The sequence below is a fragment of the Oryctolagus cuniculus genome, chromosome 7, assembly GCF_964237555.1.
Source record: "Oryctolagus cuniculus chromosome 7, mOryCun1.1, whole genome shotgun sequence".
In the NCBI taxonomy this organism is placed as follows: Eukaryota; Metazoa; Chordata; class Mammalia; order Lagomorpha; family Leporidae; genus Oryctolagus; species Oryctolagus cuniculus.
The window spans coordinates 94803289-94827770 of NC_091438.1; the positions used below are offsets into that span (position 1 = coordinate 94803289).

General features: G+C 42.5%; 1 protein-coding gene across 3 annotated transcripts in view; it reads right to left on the bottom strand.

The window, feature by feature from the left end:
* ST6GALNAC5 (ST6 N-acetylgalactosaminide alpha-2,6-sialyltransferase 5) overlaps window positions 1–24482 on the bottom strand; it is a 215630-nt gene that overhangs the window by 17393 nt on the left and 173755 nt on the right. The window contains exons 3-4 of one of the 3 annotated variants that reach the window (XM_002715552.5): window positions 9415–9824; window positions 3237–3344 (exon numbers count right to left, since the gene is read on the bottom strand). In XM_002715552.5, coding sequence (XP_002715598.1) covers window positions 3237–3344; window positions 9415–9824 — 518 coding nt within the window. The other 2 variants (XM_051856348.2, XM_070078237.1) reach the window with 2 other exon arrangements.

Consider the following 24482-nt stretch of genomic DNA (forward strand, 5'->3'; position numbering starts at 1 on the left):
TTGTTTTTTTTTTTTTTTTTTTTTTTTTGCCCATGGTCTTTTTTTTTTTTTTTTTTTTTTTTGTGTGTGTGTGCCTGTAGTAGGCACGTGTTCTGGTCTATTTTTAAATCTTTTTCTCTAAATTTTCTGTCTCTCTTTTTCAAAGATGTATTTATTTAAAGTGGGGCCAGTGCTGTGGCATGGATGGTTAAGCCTCTGCCTGCAATGCTGGCATCCCATATGGTGCCTGTTCAAGTCCCAGATGCTCCACTTCCGATCGAGCTCCCTGCTAATGCACCTGAGAGGGCAGTGGAAGATGGCTCAAGTGCTTGAGACCCTGCAATCACATGGGAGACCCAGAGGAAGCTCCTGGCTCCTGGCTTCAGCCTGGTCCAACCCTTGATGTTGTGGCCATTTGGGGGAATGAACCAGTGGTTGGATGATCTCTCTCTCTCTCTCCCCCTCCTTCTTTTTATGCTTCTATCTTTCAAATAAAAAAATAAATCTTTTTAAAAAGTGAAGATGTGAGGAACAAGGGCATCAGTCTTGCTGCTCTGGGCTTCCCTGCTGAGCCTCCGCCAGACTGGCATCATGATGGCTTGGAGGGGAAGAGCAGGATGCACTCTCCAGCCCTAAGCCTCTCCTCCATGCATTCCGGCAGAAGCTGGGCATAGGCATCCTTTTGAACCATTCTTGCTGAACATTGTCTTGTGCACATGGCTATGGGATCTTTCTGATGGTAGCTGAGGAACAGAAACTCAGAGCTGGTGGCAACATATGGTGCCTTGACATTATCTTTTTTTTTTTTTTGACAAACATTATCTTAATTTCCTTGTTAGTATCATTCAATGAATTGTTTCCATCCTACTGTACAGGAAGTCCTAATGAACTAATTCTGAGTTAGAGAAATGACAGGTTAACTTGACTTTCATTTGTTTTCCATGATAAAGGAATACTCTTTGAACACTCTAAGTCATTAACATTTCAATTTATTCATGCTTTCTCTTTCTGGCATCCTAATGGCAACAGTATGTAATTACATCTGCTGTAAAACCGTCAGTGTTGACAGGTCCTTGCATGTCTGTAAGTGTTGCCCTACTGCCTTTGTTAGCCTGTTGGTCTGCAGAGGCAGATTGCTTCTTTATGGCATGCTACCTACTTTTTGCACCTACACTGTTTAAAAAAGAAACAAAGCCAGTGAATTAAATGCTGAGGAACTGGGTGAGGATCCAAGCTACTTGCCTCGTGCTTGATATGTCCTAGGTGCTGTTGCAAACACTTCACTTGTATTCACTTGGTGTATCCGCCCCCGACCTTCTGAGGCAGAGTCTGTTGTCATCATCACACCCACTTGTACAGCTGAGGAAGCTGAGACGTAGACAGATCAAGTGATTGCTCAAGGTCACACTAGTCTGGTAAGTGCCAGGCTGGCCTTCACTCCTGGGCAGTCAGTCGTCAGTCGGGCCCCGGCATAGGAAACCCATCAAAAGTTGGCTTCATCCCTACCTTCCCTTCTCCTCTGTGACCTTTTATAAGTTGGCACTGCTGTTGCTTTGGATCTTTAGGCTATAAAAAGTGGCAAAATGCTAATGCTGTTGCCATGGTTTGAATGTCCTCACCCAAACTCAAGGGGGAAATTTCATCTCCATTGTGAGGAGTTTAGAGGTAGACGGTGGGATTTTTAGATTAGGTCATGACAGATTTACCCTTGTGAATGGAGATGGATGAGTTAAGGAGTTATCTCTAGGGTGGGTCTGTCATTAAAGCTGGTTTGGCTCTGTTCTTCCTGAATGTGTCCTTCCTGCCTTAAGGTGCCCCGGGCTACTCCAGACTCCGCACTATGTCCCCAATAGCAGATGCAGCCCCTTAACCTTGGACCCTGCAGCCTTAGAACCATGACCTGAATAAACCTCTGTTCTTTATAAACGACCCAGTCTCTGGTCTTCCATTACATAGCAACAGCAAACAGACCAACACAGACATGGTTAAGTGCCCTTTCTCATCTTGGCTTTAGACCTTGACTTTCTAGTTTTTGCCTGAAGACCCAGAGCCTTTGTGTTCTTGTTAGGTTTAAAACACATGAAAGTTTAGGCAAGCATACATTTTAATGAGCAAGTTTAAAAATGTCCCGCATCCCAAGTCTGACCACTTGAAGATCAGGGCAATAGGCATTCCTGAAAATTAGGGAATTTTTTTAATTGATTGTCTGCAGTACTTTCAATTATGGGTGATTAGTGGACTTCCGCAAATCAGGCCCTGAATTTCACTCAGAGAATCTGTTGGAACACACCAAACTCTGAATACAAATATTCCCAGAGGGGACTTAGGTAGCGATAGAGATGTGCGCATATTTCCTTTATTTTTTTTATTTTTTTTATTTTTATTTTTATTTTATTTTTTTTTTTTTTTGACAGGCAGAGTGGACAGTGAGAGAGAGAGACAGAGAGAAAGGTCTTCCTTTGCCGTTGGTTCACCCTCCAATGGCCGCCGCGGCCGGCGCGCTGCGGCCGGCGCACCACGCTGATCCGATGGCAGGAGCCAGGAGTCAGGTGCTTTTCCTGGTCTCCCATGGGGTGCAGGGCCCAAGCACCTGGGCCATCCTCCACTGCACTCCCTGGCCACAGCAGAGGGCTGGCCTGGAAGAGGGGCAACCGGGACAGAATCCGGCGCCCCGACCGGGACTAGAACCCGGTGTGCCGGCGCCGCTAGGCGGAGGATTAGCCTAGTGAGCCGCGGCGCCGGCCAGCATATTTCCTTTAAAGAGATACATCAAAATAATTTGCTGGTGTTTTTGGCCATAAAAGTACAAACTGAGGCTATTGGTGTGGCAAGGGAAAGGAGCCTGGAGGAGTATTTTAATTTTAGAAAGCAGGCCTCACTGTCAAAGGAATTGCCCTCTTTAGTTCATTAGAAAATTATCACATCCTTTCAAATGAGAATAAAACTGATATTTCTTAATGCTTGTTCTTCGTTAGTATTATGTCAATTATTGCACTACTTTCAGGTGATAAATATTCAGAGGATAAATGAAGCCCACAAGATGGATTAATTCTCCATCAGTACAAACAAAAGCTTTCAATATTTTATATCACATAATTAAATGCGGTTTGTTGTTTCTAGAACCAGAACTTGGGACATGCTAATTAATTGCTTCCAGAAGACAGTTAGGTATGTCTCATGGTTGATATTCAGAATCAGATTATTTGTAAACACTGTGCAGCACTGCTGATGATTTACATTCACAGAATAAATCCTACCTGCAGAAGTCCGGAGGCACCATGCCATAAACATTGATCCTGTCACAGAGTTCCAGTGCAATCGTCATGGTGAACCAGCCAGTGCTCAGCCAAGTGTTGGAGATCTTCCTGGAAGGAACCAAAATTAAGCCTGCCAACTGGTAGAACTATCATTACACCAGGCACAATTATAGCTACTACCATCCTGAATCCATCCTGGAGTAAGGCTGACCATAAACAGACATGCTCTTGCTCTTTATCTTTCACCAATTAGTAGATATCTGGAATTTCACCAAATTGAAATATCTTAGCAGTATTACTATAATCGTTAACTGGCATCGATTCTCCATCATGATGGATTTTTGACACTAAATGATGCTCAAGGGACTTCTACATCCTCAAAGTCGATGGCCAAAGTTTTGATGTTCAGTTGTGTGTTAGCCTAACTCAATTCCTTGTAGATGGTAATGTCTGCATGACAATTCTTTAGTAACTAGAGTGCTTGACTAACTAGAAGTTCTCAAAGCAGGCTAGATAATGAAGAACTTATGAAATATGAATAAACATGTGGATGTGAATATCAATCAATATGTTGTTCAATCAATCTCAGAGTAAAAGGTTGCTTTCAAGTAAACTAATTAATACCAACATCCTGATTGAATGTCTTTCCTTATGAAGAATACTCTCATTTAGGAAGAGGTTAAAGACCAGAGAAAAAGGGCCACAGAAATCCTAATATTTAAATGAATATGTGCTGTATTTTATCTCCAAACATTCAGGGCCCTTTGAACATTTTTATTAGAAGGCCAAAAACTGACAAAATTTAAGGAATAAGTCCATGCATTCTACCATTCATTACTTTGCCCATTCACAATCAGTACCTAGTCTCATCCATGTGCCATGCCTATGGATAACCATGGAGACATTAACATCAAGGTCTAAACTGAACGTGTGAGAACAACTCATTGGTCTACCACACTGTGCTGCGGCTGACATTAATTTCAATTCATCGGGGGTTGCCACTTTTACTTTTTTTTTCAGTGCTTATGGCATGCCTCATTAGCCAGTTTCAAATACCTTATCCCCAAGGTCAGACTGTCTGCCTTTGTCCAGCCATAGCACCATATGTGATGTGAATAACAGAGTTGCAGAAAGCCTTTTCTATGTGCACTGTGTGGCCCCCTTCTTTCAGGAGCAGGAAGATTTTTGTGTTCAGCACTTTGCATTATTTCCATTTGACATAGGACCAAAGAAGAAAAAAAGAAAAAAGAGAACATTTTAAGGAATCCTTTGTTTTGTCAAATATCTGACAGGCAAGGGTACTTTTGGTTATTCTGGAGTTCATGGCTTCACCTTTCTAGTTCTTCAGCCCCTGCTCACTCACTCCAGGCTCCCCTACATTCTACTGTGTCCTGACCCAGCAACGTCCTCAGAAGCCAAGGGGGCATTAGAAGTTCATGGAAAATGCATGTCCTAAAAAACACCATGCATGGATTTCAAATTATTTTTTGCAGTAAAATAAGCTTATCTTTTAATGTAATTTTCTATGGACATTCTGAAGCCCCCTCATACATACAAAAAGCTTAAAACAATGGGAATCTCATGGGCTTGAATCTTACCTGGTTCTAGCATGGACAACTGGATGATCTGAGGCAGCTTATTTCTGATCTCAGACCCTTGATTTCTTATCTATAAAGTGGAAAATGGTAGCTCTATCCTCTAGGCTCTTTGGGAACTAAATGAGAGGCCATCTATGAAAAGCATCCTGCTTGAGGTATTGATACATCCAGATCCCTTCCTTCTATCTTTGTTGCTTAGGTGGAGCAAATGAAGTAATTCAGTCATTTCTGTCTGTGCTTTTTAGTACCCATGAAGAGAGTCCTTCCAACACTCTGCTGCTGGGTTCTTGCAGGAGCCACCATCAGTAGTCAGGACACTAATTACAAAATTCAGTAGCCTCCAGCTTACAGAGGTATTAACAACTCCTTTTGTTCTCAGCAGAGCTATATATTCATAAGGCATTCGAGACTGAAGGAACCAGGATGGAGCAGAGTTGAGTGAATGGTGAAGGCTAAGGGCAGAAATGCTTCCCTTAAGTTAGAACCTCTCTTCACTTCTGTGCTGTGACAGTGAACTCGACCAGTCGGTCTAGACCTAGTCCAAGTGAGTGCGTTAACCGGGAGGAAGTAGGATCCATGAAGTGAATGACAGCTTCCTTGAATTGCCAAGATCCTGATGTGGGAATCCAGGCAATAGCCCCATTTACAGCTAGTGGAAACACCAAAGGGGATTTTTCCCAAGGGGCATCCTTTTGGCTCTCCTTTGCATAATGCTGGCGGGATCACCAGCCACAGCATGGAATCTGGAAAGATGTGGCTCTACAGAAAAAAACTTCATGAGTAAAAATGGGGGAAGAATACAAACTAGGACTAAAGAAACTAAAGTGAAGAATTCTGTAAAGCACCACTTAAAATTCCTCAGACTTCCTAAATAATAGCCTTCTGGTATCACGTGCTACAGAAATGCAACTGCTTTGTACTGTCTTCCTAAAAGGATTTGAACTCTTTTTCCAACAAAGGAATATCTACTGTTTTTACACTTAATCAACTGTAATGAAAGAATATGAAGAGCTGTCATGTGCTTATTAGGGAAAATTATCAGATATTCTTTTATATGATGAAGTAACACACTGAGCTGATAATTCTATAGTGCACACTAAATTACAATTAAAGGCCTTTCTGCTCCACCAGAATCTCATTTATAATCTCTATGGAAATATTCTTCCTGCAGTTATTTCATTTATGCTTCCTTTATCTAATTACTATAATATTGGTTCTGAATCATATTTTCCTAATGTACCCTTATTCAATTATAAAGTTATTTTCAAGTACAGTTACTTTCTAATATCAAAGAATACCACTTGGCCATCTATGTCATTTGTCATGCTTCTTAATTGCAGATTGCTCCTGAGCCATTTTCCCCTTCCAGTTTTAAGTATAATCAAACTTCTATAAATCCAAACTTACTGAATAATCCAATGTCTTCAAAGTATTAGTCTGAAATGAATGTTCTGATCTTGAAATATGCAAATTAGATATTCCACACTCCTTGTAACTTCAATATATGCTACCGTTTTGTTGGGTTTTGAGAAAAACCACACACAGAGGAAATACTGTCACAAACTAAGTCTTTTGTGCTTTAATTTACAGATTTAACTTTGTTGTGAAGGGCTGTTTCTGACTTGCTTTTTTCAGCTTATATTACAGCAGGCTACCAGTCAAGAATGTAGACACATAAAAGTATTGGGTGAGTACAGTACTAACTTTTGAAAGACAGTTTCCTAAAGGTGACTGGCACAGTTTGTAGAAGTAGCATGTACTTAGTCACTCTACAAATCGTAAGTGTGATTCTCCTGAGTAGGGACTGTGTGGCCCTAAGTAAGGTGGATGCTTGCAGAAAGAATCGCAGTAGCCAATCCATGAAAATCTGGCTCCTTTCTCATCAGCTGGGACTACCAGAGACATAGACATGGTCAGACTTTAGTGAGTAGGCTTTGTCTTTTAAAGATTTTATTTATTTATTTGAGAGGTAGTGTTACAGACAGGGAGAGGGAGAGATGAGAGAAAGATCTTACAAATATTGGTTCCTTCCCCAAATGGCCACAATAGTTGGAGCTGGGCTGATCCAAAGCCATGAACCAGGAGCTTCCTCCAGGTTCTCCCACATGGGTGCAGGGGTCCAAGCACTTGGGCCATCTTCCACTGGTTTCCAAGGCCATAAGCAGAGAGCTGGATCAGAAGAGGAGCATCTGGGACACAAACCAGTACCCACATGGGATGGCGGCACAGCAGGTGGAGGCTTAGCCTACTATACCACAGTGCCAGCCCCCTAGGCTTTTTCTTGATATGGGATTATTTCTTAAAGATCCTAAGTGGCCAAGTCTTTAAATGATGAATTTAAAATAAAAAATCTTATAGGAGATCTAGAGCAATGTGTAATTATCCTAAATAGCTAACCCTGCAGCAGAGTTTCACAAGAAGTTTAATTTAGCAAATAGTCATTACCCTGAAAAAAAATGAAAGAAACAAGTGTTTCCTATTGAACAGGCAGTTTCTACTGATTTTGAATTTTCCAACAAGATAAAAAACGAAATAATTCCAGGCACATTCCACTCCTTTGTCCCTTATAAAATGCTTTCTTGGCTAAGGACTCACTCAACTGATGGGCAGTCTCTGTATTTGTGGGTTTTAAGGGCAATGCCTGCTTGGATTTTGTGGCATATTGTGCTGGTGACCAGGATGGCCAGAGAGACCCAATGGCAGAGCTAGCCTGGGGTTTGCTGGGCCCTCCATGTGCCAACAGCAGCTTTCTCTCTCCTGTCTCTACCAAACTCCAGCCCACTCCTGCCAGCCCTCACGAAGTCACAGTCAGGAGGTTTCCAGGATGTAGAAAAGGTAGCTCCTTCACACAAAGAATCTGGGGACAATGGACTTTAGTCTTTCTTTAAGACTCTGTTCTCCAAACAATGCGTTTAGTACTTTATGCTCCTTATTTCAGTCATCTCTGTATTTAAGATAAAAACAGGCTCAATAGTATTTTTCTTCTTGTATGAGAGATGAATGATATGATTAAATCTACGTTGATTAGAGAGCCTGTGTTTTAGAATTGAAGAAGCAAGGACGTTCAACTTTGGAACAGGCCACCATGTTCTTTTCACATGTGAGGTCACCAAGTGTCTAAAAGGTTAGCCAAGCTGAGCAAGGCCACACACCTGGGGAGAGATGGAACCAGACCTCCAACCCACAGCCATGTATTTGGGCAACTCCATACCGCTGCTCTCAACACCGAGCTGTCCTTTATCCCGTCTAGGTTTGGGCAGCTCGTAATCCTTCATCTCTCAACTTCCCCTTGTGCCACCCCATCCAGTCTTTCTGATCGCAGCCATGGGGGGCTTTTCTCCATCCCTCTACATGTTCCCTTATGTATGATTTCTTGGATGCTAGGGAGGTCTCTCTCTTCTCTTCCCAGTTCTTTCCTTGGATAAATACAGGATTCCTTGGTCTGGGTCTTAGGTTAAACACACCTTTTTGACAAAATCTTTCCCTTATCTCCTAGAGAAGTAATTTTCAAAAATTTTCAAACTAAGGTGAAAAATACATCTTAAATCATAATTAAGAATTACATGAAGGATCTTCAAAAAGTTCACAGAAAATACATATTGCAAAATAACTGTGTAACATTTGAAATTTTTTTGCACCAGCAAACACAAGCATTTTGAAGGATTCCTTTATATATTTTTCATTTCATTTTATTTTTAAGCATGTAATTCAGTGATTCTTTTTTTTTTTTTAAGCACATTCACAGGTGTATACCATTAACTCCAGAACATTTTTCCTGGCCTCAAAAAGAACTTGACATCTATCTGTTTCTAACAAAGTGGAATAAAATTTTATGAAACAATACTTGGCCTTACTATGTGGGATGAATGCTGAAATTGTCTGTTCTCTTCCATTCCATTTGATTCTATTCCATTAGAAAATAATCTTTCAGGGTGTCACTACATTGATTTCAAGTTTCATGACTGGGTTATTACAAAACATGGCCCTAGGTCACGCAGTGTGTCTCTACTCCGCATGGTACAGCACCATTCTCTTCCCCTGGATGACCCTCAGCACACTGGTCGCTACCTGGTGAATGTCTATGCCTTTCTTTTCTTGTGGGGGGAGGGGGACAGGATCTTGCTTTTGACTGTATCCTCAGTGCCAGGTGCACTGTTGAGCAAGTAGTTGGTGTTCAGTAAATATTGGTTTGACTGAATAAATGCCTTTGGAGAGACGAGGAAACCCACATACTTCTTTCTGATTAGTGTTCACACAAGCAAAATGAAATGCACCAGAGCTATTATATTGCACTTTCTACCAATATAGGCCAGCAGCTGGGAAGCTTCTTTCTCAGACATAAAGATTGGGCCCTGAATTGTCCACAGAATTGTCCCAGTGCTTCATTTCACTTTGCTGTTATTTTACCTTGAGTAGCCACGCCACCAGGAGGACCCTTCCTGTGACCACTGCTGATGACGTCATCAGCAAGGGCTGCGACGAAACCCTTAGCGGAAGCTTTACTGGTGGTGAATCAGCCGACAACCATCTGTCCTCCCCTCCCTGCCGCCTCAGCCGCCTCCTCCCCTGTGCCTCTGTACCTGTCTTTGCCCGTCTCCTGCTTGAAGAGTTCATCGAACTGCAGCATCTTGTGGCGCGTGATCATGAAGGCCTTCAGTCGCGGCAGCACTTGGCTGAGCAGCTGCAGGTTGTTGTAGACCTGGCCTTTGCCGTCCCGCCGCATGTAGCTGCTGGGGCCCCAGAAGATGAAAACAGTGCCTTGGCTCACGTTGAGCAGATCGTGGCGGTTGCGGAGGATCCTTTGGATGCTGGAGTGGGCGATGACCCTCAGGCTGGTGCGATTGCCCACATCGCGCCCGTAGCCGCGGGTGGGGGCATCATTCATGCGGATGACACACTCTGTCTGGTCAATCTGGGGGCCTTGGTGACTGCGCAGCAGATGCCCTGAGCTGGTCACCAGGGCACAGTCCCTGCAGTGCATTTTCAGAGGCTGAAAGGCATGAGGAGAAGGACATTGTCAGGGGCAAAAGGGCTTAACCCTCAGGTGGCACCAGCAGGTCACTTCCCTGCCTCAGGAACAGGGCACCCACCTTCCTTCTCCCTTCTGCTCTGGCCTCATGGACCCACACATTGTCTTCTACAATGGTGACAGGGAGCAAAAGGCAGGAGATAGAGAAAGCAAGCAATGACCTGTCAAACACTGAACTGGGGTTTTGCAGACGTTAAATGACCAAAACAACACATCAACCAGCAATGTTGCTCTGATACTTGTTTTACAGATGAGGATACTGAGGCTTAGACATGGTGAGAAATTTATGCAAGGATTCATACCTAGCAAACAAGGAAGTCGCACTTTCTAAAGGACTAGAACTCTCCGAATCCAAAGTTATCACCAAGTGAAATCAAGGACTAGACTGCCAATTGCTGTGGAAACAGAACTCACCTTATCGTGAGTTAAGCATTTATATTAACATTCTTGAGTGCTGTACAAATACCTTTACCGTAAACAAACAGCGTCTTGGAATTACACGAGAAGTGAAATGCAGATTGTAACCCCTTGAAAATCTCAAGTTCATGTCACAGACCTCATCCCGGAATCACAGGGGGGTCTGTCTCCTTCCTTCATCTGCATTGAACACATGTCCTGAGAAGGCCCTTGGCTAGTAGTGTCCACCGAAGACAATGCCAACAGCCGTGTTCAGTTCAACACCCTGAACTCATGATTTGCGCTATGAACACCTACGTTCTAACAAATTAAACATTCTCTTGTTCATGTTTAATGAGAAGTACCTTTTAGCTGCTATTTGAAGATCATGTAATTAAGGCCTGAGGCCAAGGCCAGGAAGTGCACAAGAAAATGACAGTCATGATGTTCTGAAGGAATGTTGCACTGTTGGATTTTCCCCAGAGCTCCTGCCCTTCTTCTCTGTTAACTTTGAACAGGGCACACTGGTTCCCTGCACAGCCTCAGGAAATCGGATCTAATTTAGTGCTACATATATTCATTCTTATATCTACTCTGGGAGTTTCCTGAGCCATGGCTCTGTCTTCAAAACCAGATCAAGAGCACCTGAGGGCAGCCACCTGCCTTGTTTCCACAACCTACTAGCTATGGGACTTGGTGAGAGACTAACCTCCACCACTTCAGTTTTCTCGTCTCTAACTGAGGATAAACTCTCCATTCTACCTAGATAGAATTAAAAAATTAAGATACCCACAGTATTAGACTGAGACATTTGAAATTGCCAATATTTGACCTGTGAAATTATAATTGCATATTGTTGAACCCAAGCCTTATCATAGGATCTGTCACAATAATCACTCAGTAAGTGAAAGGTATGCTCATAGAATGTTCAGAGTGGGGAACATTGTTGCTATTCACTGAATCCGTACTGAACACCATGGGTTGACAAGACACATTCACTTGTAAATGGTGAGAATCTCCTCACTCATTTAACACCCAATTACTCTTGGGTTCTAGGCACTGTGCCAGGCAGAATGCAAAAATGGGGAAAGCAGAACTCCTCAAAGCTTACACTTTAGTGAGGGACACTGGATCAGTAAAAGAGTGCATTAAAGTGTGAGAGAATAAAGGCAAGAGTGATCAATTAGCTGATATTTATTGAGTGCTCTTCATGTGCCAGGCAGTGTTCTGAGCCTTCTGTGTAATTGTATTAATCCTTCAAATAATCCTGTACTACATTATCATCCCAATTTTACAAATGAGACTATCAAAGCATAGTACAGGGAAGCAATTTGCTGAAGATTAAACAAGAAGCGGCAGAGCTGGGACTTGAACCCGGGAAATCTGACTACAGAGCCAATGGAATTGACCATTGTACAGTGCGGTGGAATAAGTAGAGTAAGTGTAATGGGACGTTTGCCTAACTCAAAGTCTGCCTTATTTCATCCCAGTGAGAAACTCGGTGATGCTTTCTTAGTCAGCAGTATTGCTATTACTGCTCTGAGGGCACAGGGTTGGGTGGGTGCAGTGAAGGGACAAGGATCTTGTAGGCAATGCTGTATCCCTCAGGGGAATCACTGACTAGGATGCTGAGTCCAGGGTGGTGAAATGTGCAGTAGCCTGTGCTTCCTTTTGAGGAACAGCCACACTCCAGATGATCAGAAAGTGGTCTTTGTTTCCCCTAGGAAATGGCTAGAACCTGGAGTAAGGAGTGTTCTGAACCCCCTGGGTGAACTTCTGGGGCAAGGGGCAATTTCACTGGCCAAAGGATGGGGGAAATACATAACATTCTTATATGCACATCCCATACTTAGATGCTGAAGAGGGGGAGTTTTACAATAATTTATTCAGTGGCAGAGTCCCCAACATGTGCTGGGCACTGAACGTGCTGCTGTTGATCAAAGGATAAAGTTCCTTAAGGAACCTTATCGTGCAGGGAGAGGGTGCCCCAGATCAAACACTACAGGACTGTGCAGACAGCACTGTCATATAACCCCAACAGAAGAGACTATTTCAGAAAGGAGGGAGTGAAATGGAACCTTTCATGACACAAATAGACCTTTGATGATTGTTCTTCTGGTCAGCAACTCCTACAGGTCATCTATGTCCTTATGAAATCATGAGTGATTCTCCTGGGCACCATCCTTAACCAGTGGTGCATCATGTGACAAGCAGTTAAGAGTTCTCTTTATTACCAATATCTTCCTAAATGCACACAGATTTGTAGTGTAGCAAGTTTGGAATAGATCTCTTTATCTAAATTTCTGTATAAAATATATCAAGCTTGACACATCTGTCATAAATTGCAGTAGTCAACTGGTCATCAAGTTATGAGTTTCTACAAATGTCAGTGATAATTTTCTCTCAGAATAACCTGGGCCCAAATTGTTTCAGTAGAAAGAGTTCCCTATTTTCCTTTCTTTCTTCCTCCCTTTTCCTCCCTTTCTTCTTTCTTCTTTCCTTTTTTCTTCCCTTTCTCTCTGTTTTCTCTTTTTTCTCTCTCTCTTTCTTTTTCTCTCTCTTTATTCCTTCCTTCCTTTGTTTCTTTCTTCTCTTTTTTCCTATGTACTTTCTAGGTTTTAATCCAGGTGTACATCATTATAATTCCTCAGGAAATACAGTTTTTTTATAGTTGCACATTATATTTGTTAAATAAAATATGCATCCTACCTTTTATGAAGACTGATTTCTTTGTGTTTTTTTTTTTTTATCTTTAAAATAGATTGTTGTGGCAGAGTTCCAAGATGGTGGAGTAGGGAGGGATCTTACTGCTGTAGTCTAGGAGAAGATTGTTTAAAAAAAGTGGAGAGAATGCAGTCTTACGGAATAGTTAGGGAGAAAATGGCAGAGGAAACTACTCAAATTAGAGGGACACAGTGGACCTATGTGGAGGGCATGGATGCCCACAACTCAGAACTCTAGCAGCTGAGAGCCTATGCACCAGTACTAGAAAGTGAGGTGAGACCAGACCACAGTAGCCCAAGCCACTGGCTTGGAGCCACATGGGGGATAGTGCACCTGCCAAACGAGAGAAGAAAATAAAGAGGGACATGTTTATCTCTCCTTGAGCACTTTACAACAGTGTCCTGTAACAAGCCGATAGAGTGGGCACCATTTTGTACATACTTAACAGCTTTGCCAGCTCATGTCTGTGCCCAGCAACCAGCCTAGTGGAGACTCCTGATGCTCATGGGGAGAACTGACAGGGGACTAGGAGCTCGTGACTGTGGAGGGCTTGTGTGCCGGGACTCTGAAAAAGCCTGAGGCCTTGTGGGAGGATTCAGGGTGAGGCTGGGACTTTAGGCAGTCAGTGTGGGAGATGCCACATGATAAGAGCTTCCTGGTTACCTGATGAGAGATGTTGTTGGGGAATCTGAGCTTACACTGGGGAGAGAACTAATCCTTTGTGTCAACCCAGAATACTATACCCTGCAAATCTCTCATTTATGAATAAAGGTGAAATAAAGACCTTCCATAACAAACAGAAATTGAAAGAATCTGTCACCACCCATCCAGCCCTACAAAAGATGTTCAAGGATATGCTTCACACAGAAACACAGAAAGATGATTATCACTATAGAAGAAGGTAAAGGAAGAAAATCTCTCAGTAAAAGTTCAAAGGAAAGTCAAAGTAAAAATATAAATATTTTTGGATAATGGCAGGGCAAATTTGGTACTTACCAATAGTCATGTTGAATGTAAATCGTCTCAGCTCTCCAGTTAAAAGACACAGACTGGCTGAATGGATTAAAAAATAAAACCTATCTATTTGCTGCCTGCAAGAAACACATCTCACCAACAAAGATGCACACAGACTGAAAGTGAAAGGATGTAAAGAGATATTCCATGCCAAATAAACCAAAAGAGAGCTGGTGTAGCCATCCTAATATCAGACAAAATAGATTTTAACACAAAAACTGTTAAAAGAGACAAAGAAGGGCACTATGTAGTTATTAAGAAACAATCCAATAGGAAGATGTAACTATGATAAATGAATATGCACCTAATTACAGGACACCTGGCTATTTAAAAGAAATGTTAAGGGATCTAATGGGAGACATAGACTCCAACACAATAGTAATGGGGGACTTCAATACCCCACTTTCAGCAAAGGACAGATCAACCAGACAGAAAATCAGCAAGGAAACCACATCGTTAATTGACACTATAGACCAAATGGATCTAACAGATATCTACAGAACTCTTCATACTACAGTTTCAGAATACACGTTCTTCTCAGCAGTGCATGGAACTTTCTCTAGGGTTGACCAGATAATAGACCATAAACCAAGTCTCAGCAAATTCAAAAAAATAAAATTCATACCATGCAGCTTCTCAGACCACAATGGAATGAAGCTGGAAATCAGCAACTCATTATCTATGCAAACACATAGATGCTGAACAACATACTCCTGAATGAACAGTGTGTCACAGAAGAAATCAAAAGAGAAATCAAAAACTTTCTGGAAACAAATGAAGATGGCAACACAACATATCAAAAAGCAGTGTTAAGAGGGATGTTTATAGCAATAGGTGCCTACATCAAGAATTTGGAAAGGCACCAAATAAATGAGCTATCAATGCATATCAAAGAACTAGAAAAATAACAGCAAACCAAACCCAAAACTAGTAGGGAAAAGAAAAAATTAAAATTAGAGAGGAAATCAACAAAATTGAATTAAAAAATACAAAAGATCAGCAAAGCAGGAGCTGTTTTTTGAAAAAATAAACAAAATTGACCCACTATTAGCCCAATTAACCAAAAAAAAGATAAAGAAAACAAAAAAATCAATAAAATTAGACATGAAAAAGGAAATTCCATTGGTTCACCCCCCCAAATGGCCGCCACGGCCGGCGCACTGCGCCGATCCGAAGCCAGGAGCCAGATGCTTCCTCCTGGCCTCCCATGCAGGTGCAGGGCCCAAGCACTTGGGCCATCCTCCACTGCACTTGCGGGCCACAGCAGAGAGCTGGACTGGAAGAGGAGCAACCGGGACAGAACAGGCGCCCCAGTCGGGACTAGAACCCAGTGTGCCAGCACCGCAGGCAGAGGATTAGCCTAGTGATCTGCAGTGCCGGCTGACACTGTCCTTTTGAATGTGGAAAAATTGGAAGCATTCTCACTGAGATCTTGTAGCAGACAAGTATGCTCACTCTCACCATTGCTATTCAATGTAATCCTGGAAATTTTAGCCAGAGCCATTAGACAAGGAAAAGAAATCACAGGAATACAAATTGGGAAGGAAGAAGTCAAACTATCTCTATTTGCAGATGTCATGATTCTATATATAGGGGACCTAAAAGACTCCACCAAGGAACTATTGGAACTAATAGAAGAGTTTGGTAATGTATCAGGATATAAAATCAATACACAAAAATCAGCAGCCTTTGAATTCACAGATAATGCCACAGCTGAGATTGAGCTTCTAAGATCAATCCCATTCACAATAGCTACAAAAAATCAAGTACCTTGGAATAAATTTAACCAAGGGTGTCAAAGTTCTCTACAATGAGAATTGCAAAACATTAAAATGAAATGGAAGAAGATACAAACAAATGAAGCATTCTTCCATGTTCATGGATTAAGAATCAATATAATCAAAATGTCCATTCTTCCAAAAGCAACTTACATATTCAATACAATACCAATCAAAATACCAAAAATGTTCATCTCAGATCAAGAAAAAATGATGCTGAAATTCATATGGAGTCACAGGAGACCTAAAATAGCTAAAGCAATCTTATACAACAAAAACAGAGCTGGAGGCATCATAATACCAGATTTCAAGATATACTACAAGGCAGTTATAATCAAAAAGAGTCTGATACTGGTACAAAAATAGATGGATATACCAATGGAACAGAATATAAATGCCAGAAATCAATCCAAGCATCTATAATCAACTTATATTTGACCAATTAACTAAACTAATCCCTGGAACAAGGATAGTCTCTTCAACAAATAGTGCTGGATCTCTATAAGCAGTAGTATAAAGCAAGACCCCTTCCTTCCACCTTACACAAAAATACACTCAAAATTAATTAAATATCTAAATCTACAACCCAACACCATCAAATTATCACACAACATAGGGGAAACCTTGCAAGATTTAGGCACAGGCAAAGAATTCTTGGCAGTCAAAGCCAAAATTAACAAATGGAATTACACCAAACTGAGAAGTTTCTTTACAGCAAAAGAAACACTGAGGAAAGTGAAGAGGCAACCAATAGAATGGGAAAAATTATTTGCAAACTACACAGTTGATAAAGGATGAATAACTGGAATATAAGAGATCAAGAAACTCCACAACAATGGACTAAAATAGACATTTTTCAAAAGAGGAAATCCAAATGACCAACAGACTCATGAAAAAATGTTCAGGATCACTAGCTGTCAGGGAAATGCAAATCTGAACCACTGGGAGGTTTCACCTCACCCCAGTTAGAATGGCTTTCATACAGAAATCAACCAACCACAAATGCTGGTGAGGATGTGGGGAAAAAGTTACCCTAATCCACTGTTGGTGTGAATGTAAACTGGTAAAGCCACTATGGAATATAGTATGGAAATACCTCAAAAATCTGAATATAGACCTACCAAACTACCTAGCTATCCCACTCCTGAGAATTTACCCAAGGGATATGAAATCAGTAAACAAAAGAGTTATCTACATCTCCACATTTATTGCAGCTCAATTCACAATAGCTATTACACAGAATTAACCTAAATGCCCGTGAACTGAGGACTGGATAAAGAAATTATGGAATGTGTCCACTATTGAATACTACACAGTGGTAAAAAAATGAAATCTGGTGTTTGTAATAAAATGGAGGAATCTGGAAAACATCATATTTAGTGAAACAAGCCAGTCCCAAAGGGACAATTACCATATGTTCTCCCTGATATGTGAGAACTAATAAAGCACCTAAAATGAAATCTGTAGAAGTGAAATTGACACTTTGAGAAAGGATGACTTGAGCTGCCCTTGTCTTGACTGTTGAGAAACAAGTTCTTTTATTCTGTTGTTTTTTCTATTTTTTATACTATTTTTGAATTATTTACTTAACATAGAATTAATCATATGTGTACTGTAAAGCTGTATAGTTCTGCATACATTCCTACAAACTTACTTCTAAGGGTACAGTTTAAAAACTTGTCATAGGATTCCAAATCCCATTAAACTTAGTGATAAAAATGTCATCTTACTTGTTAAAGTGATCATTATTAAGTGTTGAAGTGAACATATAGATGGGATCAAGTGTCTAGTAATAATAGATAGAATTAAAAAGGAGAGAATGTTCCAACCTGGGAAGCAGTCCAAACAGCAGACTCATAGAATGACAATCACTTTAAGTAAAACTCTGACCTTAGAATCAGCCCTTAAGGCTTCCTAGGCTAGCTGCGAAGCCTGTGAAAACTTTTCAGGCATGGAAAGCCAAGACACTATGGCAAAAAATGTTCTACATGAAGGATTTCTGTGAGTGAGACCCCAGCACAAAGAATCAAAGAAGGATGTAGTTTTCTCTAAAGGGAGGAGAGAACTTTCACTTTGCTTATGGCTTTGTCTAAATATTGTCAGAGTTTGTGGACTCAAAAGGCTTCCATAGCCTAGGCAGCTCATGTCAAGAGCCTCAGGTGGTCACTGCCATCATACGTAAGAGTGTTAATGATTAACTTAACAACAGGAGTCACTGTGCATCAACTCCCCATGCAGGACCTCTTTAGGTGTATTATGAGAGTTGACTGTAAAACTAGCTCTCAAACAGTTTTTTTGTGTGTGTGTTTGTGTGTTTGTGTGTGCAAATTGTTGAAATATTTACTAAATATAGTTGGTCTTCTGTGTACAAAGTTAATTGAAAATGAATCTTAATTGAGAATGGGACTGGCAAGAGGAGAGGAAGGAGGAGGAGGGTTTGGGATTGTGAGTGAGAGGGCAGGTATGGTGGGAAGAATAACTATATTCCTAAAGTTGTACTTATGAAATTTTTAGTCCTTAAAAATAAATTAAAAAAGAAAACTAATTAGGAAAGAAAATAAATATAGTAAAATAGAGCGTTAGATTGATGTTTTTAGGTATTTCATATTGGTTGAATTCCTTGGATCTGGACTTTATATTTCTCTTAAGGCAGCATCAGTACAATGGTCAGAGTTTTTCTGAACAAGAAAGTGTCATATTTTGTGTACTGTAAATGTGATTAGAATAAACCTTTAGAACAGACAAACAACAGCAAAAAAAGAGGGTGTGTTCAGTGGCATCAGAGGCCACAACAGGACCAGTGAAACAAGACTTGGAGCATGTTGCTTAGGTCTGATGACTTCAGGAAAAATGGTCTCTGTTGGGCTGAGGTGATGCAGTCTGACTGTGGCTAGCAGGAAGGAAGTATGGCTGCAAAGGACTGGTAGAGTTGATGGTGGAGCTCAGCAGATCCACGGGACTGACTCTCACACTTTTAGGGTGACCAGATTACTGAGTTTGCCAGGGGTTGTCTGGGTTTTAGCATTGGAAGTTCTGCTTCCTGAGAATGTCCTGGGCACCCCAGGATGTTTGGTCACTTTAATAGCAATTCACAGAGAAACCCCATTAAAAATTCGCTGCAAAAATGATAAGGGGCATCTGTAGATAGTGTGCTATTCCATCATGAGTAGGGCCAGAAAGCTGGAATCTTTAGCTGACTTTTTCACAAATGAGGGAATTAATTTTCTCATTCATTTCAAACAAAGAAAAGATCAATGAGATACTTGTGGCCAGGTGACATTGATTTGTTCATTCATTCAAAAGACCTTTCCCAAGCACTTAATATACCCCTGAGGTTCTGTGTAGCTCAGTACATGTGCTTCATAAGGTTATTTTGTCAGTTCTTCTCAGGTCCCCAGAGGCTATGGGAGCCTGCTTTTTCTCATGACACTTACTAGAATCATCCTGCATTTTCTTGATTGATCTATAATTTCAAGACATCGTGAATATTGTCACTGAGGAAAACATTCTGAAGAAGGGTCCCCACAGCATCTCTTTCTCCCAGCGTTAACTGTTCTGCTGTGATTTTCACAGGTCAGGCTGATTGACCAGTGAAACCCATGTCATTTAGTGACATTACTGGGGACCTCATGTGCTCTCTCTTCTCTGTCTTCAGCCCGTAGGAGGCCAGCTGCAAACCCTGACAGGCAAGGCCAAAGTGGATGCACCGTGTTGACCCCTTGAGATCACTGGGCACCATCAGAGCACATGGGGTCCACCCTGTTCTAGAAAGCCTTTCTTCATGGTTCCTGCCCACCTGCCTGAGCTCTGCGGTACTGATTACTTCGGGTACTAACACCCATTCTTTGAATTGCACAGATGCACCAAACAATGCCAAAAAGATTGAAGTCTGAATTACGCCTTAAGTGCCTTTTGGCAAGTGGTGCCAATAAAATGACAATAGCTGTTCTAAACACAATGCTACACTTTTAGCAACTGAGAAGAGCATGTACCAAAGTCTGAACCACTTCCAAAGGAGGAAATGAAGTCTGGTCTCTGCATTCTGAGGGACTGATGATGCCTCGGAAGCAGAATGACTAAGAATTATGCACACGGTGTGACCTTGTTTCTCAGGATGTGCCCTGATTCTCTGAGAGAGCCATGTCCCTCTGTATCTCAATACTCTTAGTACCCTTTTATGTCTTGATGACATGGCTAGAAATATTCATGCCCTGGTGAGTTCAGATTCCGGATGCAGTATTTGCAAGTTCTTCCCTTAAGCATTCAGATTCTGGTTGATGAATCAGTAAGCAGAGCGCGGGACGGTGAACTCGGGACTCTGCCCATGAGCCTGTGAGATAGAGCACAGCCAAGAACGCAGGAAGGGAGGCAGCCTCCGGTGGACTTGCTGTCCAGCCAGATCTTTTCTCTGGCTCCTTCCTCACAGTATTCAGTCTCCCAGATTCTTTGGGACATTTTCTTTAAATCTCAGGCGGTGAGATTCTCTGTTCATTCATTAGTAGGAAACAGGGTCACCCATATTAGGTTAATCTTGATCATCTGTCTTCCATCCTGACACGTTAAAAGCATTTAATTAATACTGAATAGATAGATGGATGGATAAACGAGTAAATGAAACCCAACCTCTTGACCTTTCTGTCTTCTGAGAAACCCTATGTCCTGAGACACAAAAAAGTAGATGGGATGTAAAGCCGTGATAACAATTTGCCTACAACCCCAGCCCTTGTTGCTGATGCCACAGAGAGAAGAATGGGGAGTGAGCTACAGAAGCCTTGTCAACAGAGAAAGAGGCTGCGACCAGTTGCCTCACGGCAACCTCTGGATCCAGGGAGCCATAATGGCCAGAGCCCAGGTCACTGCTTGGAATTAATGGCTGGCGGGGAAAATGGCCCAGGACACGGTAAGGGCCATTAAGCCCAGCCAGTTATTAATCCCCAGTAAGAGCTTGATGCCAAGGTTATCAGAGCTGTTGTGAGGTGAAAAATGCCAGGAAAATCCACAGCACAGGGAGGAGTCACCCATCTCCAGGTAACAGATGCTGAGAGCCATGATCCCGGGCTGCACAGGTGAGGGTGAGAGCACAGGGCTGCCCAGCACCTGTGGGAGCTGAGTGGGCTCTCCAGAGGGTGTGCACACATGCACAGACCCAGAAACTGAACACATGGAACTTGCTATTTATTTTAATGTCACTTTTGCTCTTGAATGTTTTGTGAGCATTTGCCATCACCCAGAAGCTACGACAGTGTCTGCAACTTAGTGGGAGGGCTCATGCATATTTTAGAATGTGTAAATGAATATCTCCCTCCACCAACCCCAGATGCCTTTCCCCCACCAGAAAACAGCACAACAACTCAAAATCAGGCACCGGGGCAGCATGACAACTTTCATCACAACAGACTCCTTCGGGCTGTGGCGACGAGAGCAATACCTCTTGGGCGAGGGAGCTCTGGGAATCAAGGTCTGATTTTCTGTCACCATCCGAAGACCAAGAGCAGAAGGAATTCTCTCTGTGACCCAGCTGATGCCTCCAGAGCCTTTCTTAAGAGAATAGAGCAGACCAAGTCAAATTAAACTTGACACCTAAAACACTCAGTGATGTCCTTGCAAACATTTGCAGCACGGCAATCTCAGGCTTCACTTTGTAAAATTCTGATTTATTTGGCAGAGGGAAGGGTACTTTAGAGCATAATGCCCATTAGCTCAGTAATGAGCCTGCTCTTGCTCTGGGAGCTGCCTCCTGGTCTGGAGCAAACATCAGATATATTAAACAGCTTCAGGTGTTTCGAGAATCTCTGCACTTTCCAATCTGATGTTTTCCTGTAATTACTGGGCTTTCATTAGCTGTCAATCTAGCTCAGGCTGACACGGTGTAGGCCATGCCGATTATTTAATGTGATCCACTAGAAAAATGTTCCTCTTCCAAGCCTCTCCTTTCCCCTTTACTTGACAGCAAGCCTCCACCCAGCCTTCATTGGCAAGAAGACTCCTGTCTCCTCTGGACTCCACCTTATCTGATTCTCACCTATTGCCTGGCAAAGGTTGGATGAATGCCAAGCGGAAGTCAGAACTGAGCAGCATTTAAAATACAGCCCTGGGAACCCCTGACTTTGTGTGTTGGTTTTTTTTTTAATTTATTTGAAAGACAGAGTTACAGAGAGAGGCAGAGACAGAGAGAGAGGTCTTCCATCCGCTGGTTCACTCCCCGGATGGCCGCAATGGCCAGAGCTGAGCCGATCTGAAGCCAGGAGATAGGAGCTTCTTCCGGGTCTCCCACATGGGTGCAGGGGCCCAAGGACTTGGGCCATCCTCTACTGCTATCCCAGGCCATAGCAGAGAGCTGGATTGGAAGAGGAGCAGCCGGGACTAGAACCGGCACCCATATGGAATGCTGGCGCTTCAGGCCAGAGCTTTAACCCATTGCGCCACAGTGCTGGCGGGAGCCCCTGACTTTGAATCTGTTTTTCCCACTCCTTAGGTGGGTAATTTGGGGCAAGATTTTGCTTAGCTTTTCTGAGCTCCACGTTTTTCTTCTGTAGCATAAACATATCTAAAGCCCATCTGAAAGGGCAAGAATGCAGGCAGGCATTTGGCACAATGGTTAAGATGCCACTTGGGGTGCCCACATTGGAACATCTGAGTGTATTGGAGTGTCTGAGTTCAAGTCCCTGCTCTCTTCTCAATTCCAGCTTCCTGCTAACATGTTGAGGGGCAGTAGATAATGGATCAGACATTTGGGTCCCTGTCACCCTCATGGGAGAGCCAGATGGCATTTCTGGCTCCTGGCTTTGGCCTCATCTAGCTGTAGCTGTTGTGGGCATCTGGGGATTGAGCAAGTAGTAGGGTGTTTTCTCTCTCTTTCTCCCTCTCTTGTCTGTTTCTCTGCCTTTCAAATAAATTAAGGAAAAAATTAAAATTTGCTTTCTTAAAAAGAGAATTTTGCCATCTTGATTGACAACACATCCTCTATTCAGCTGCTCAAATCAAAAATTCAAGGATGGGCCGGCGCCACGGCTCACTAGGCTAATCCTCTGCCTGTGGTGCCGGCACCCCAGGTTCTAGTCCCGGTTGGGGTGCCGGATTCTGCCCAGTTGCTCCTCTTCCAGTCCAGCTCTCTGCTGTGGCCTGGGAAGGCAGTGGAGGATGGCCCAGGTGTTTGGACCCTGCACTTACATGGGAGACCAGGAGGAAGCACCTGGCTCCTGGCTTTGGATCGGCACAGCGCACCGGCCATAGCAGCCACTTGGGGGGTGAACCAATGGAAAAAGGAAGACCTTTCTCTCTGTCTCTCTCTCTCACTAACTCTGCCTGTCAAAAAAAAAATTCAAGGATCTTTTTTTTTTTTTTGAGGTACTTCCCTATTGTTTCCCACAGCAGCTGTCCCATTGTATTTTAAAATTTTTCCTCTATTTGAAAGATAGGCAGAGCTAGAATTAGAATGAGAGCAAGAGCAAGTGAGAGATGGTTGATTCATTCCTTTAATGTGCTCACTAGTCAAGACCAAGCCAGGCTGAAGCCAGGAGCCAGGAAATCAATCCAAATCTTCATAGATGGCAAGGACCCAAGTACTTGAGTCATCTTTTTCTTCCCAGGGTACATTGTAGCAGGAAGAACCTGAACTCAAAGGCTTTTTTGTTTTCCCCCCCAAAATTTATTTATTTAAGTCAGAGAGAGAGAGAGAGAGAGAGAGAGAGAGATCTTCTATCTGCTCAATCACTCCCCAAGTGGTCACAACAGCCAGGGCTGGATGAGGCCAAAGTCAGGAGCCAGAAGCTTCTTCTGCGTCTGTCACGTGGATGCAGGGGCCCGAGAACTTGGGCCATCTTCCACTGCTTTCCCAGCACATTAGCAGGGAGCTGGTTTGGAAGTGGAGCAGCCAGGACTCAAACTGGCTCCCATATGGGATGCCGGCATTGTAGCCAGTGCCTTAACCTTCTATGCCACAGTGCTGGCCCCAACTCGGCATTTTTAGTTACTGTGTCAAGCGTCTGCTCCTAAGGACCATTCTTGATAACCTCGCTCTCTCTCTCTCTCTCTCTCTCTCTCGCTCTCTCTCACTTTTTACTTCCCTTACAACTCATTTAATCCTCTTGGATCAGCCTACATTCATCCCAAATTCTATCACTTCTCATTATCCCCACTACCTCCATCTACAATAACATCATCCCTCCTTAGCTTCTGCAGCAAGGATAGCTCTTAACTTTACTTCCCTTACTTTCTCTCTCCCTGACATTTCAGCCTCCATGAATCTCCTGGCAGGCCCTTAAATATGTAAATCAGATCACATCACTCAGCTGCTCCAAACCTCCTGTAGCTTTCTATTATACTGGGAATAAGAAACCAGAGTTTAAGCAAACTCTGTGCCACGACCCACCAGCCCTGCACCTTCTATTCTTGTGTATCGTTCCAGCATCCTCTTGCACAATGCATCCCCACTGCTTGCTGTTGGAGGTGCCTTATGTTGGCTGCTCCCTCCCACAACCTACTCTTCTGATCACATCCTTCAGGTGTTACCTAGGGAGGTCTTACCTGACTATTCACTCTAAACCAATCCCGTCTCCCATCTGCTGTCACTCTCTCCCATTATTCAGGCTTATTTTTTTAAAACTCATATCATTACTTAAAATAATCACAACTATTGATTGTATTTATTTTTATTCTCTTTCTCTTTTCTAAGATGTAAGCCCCACAAAATTTAAGGTTTTGTCTT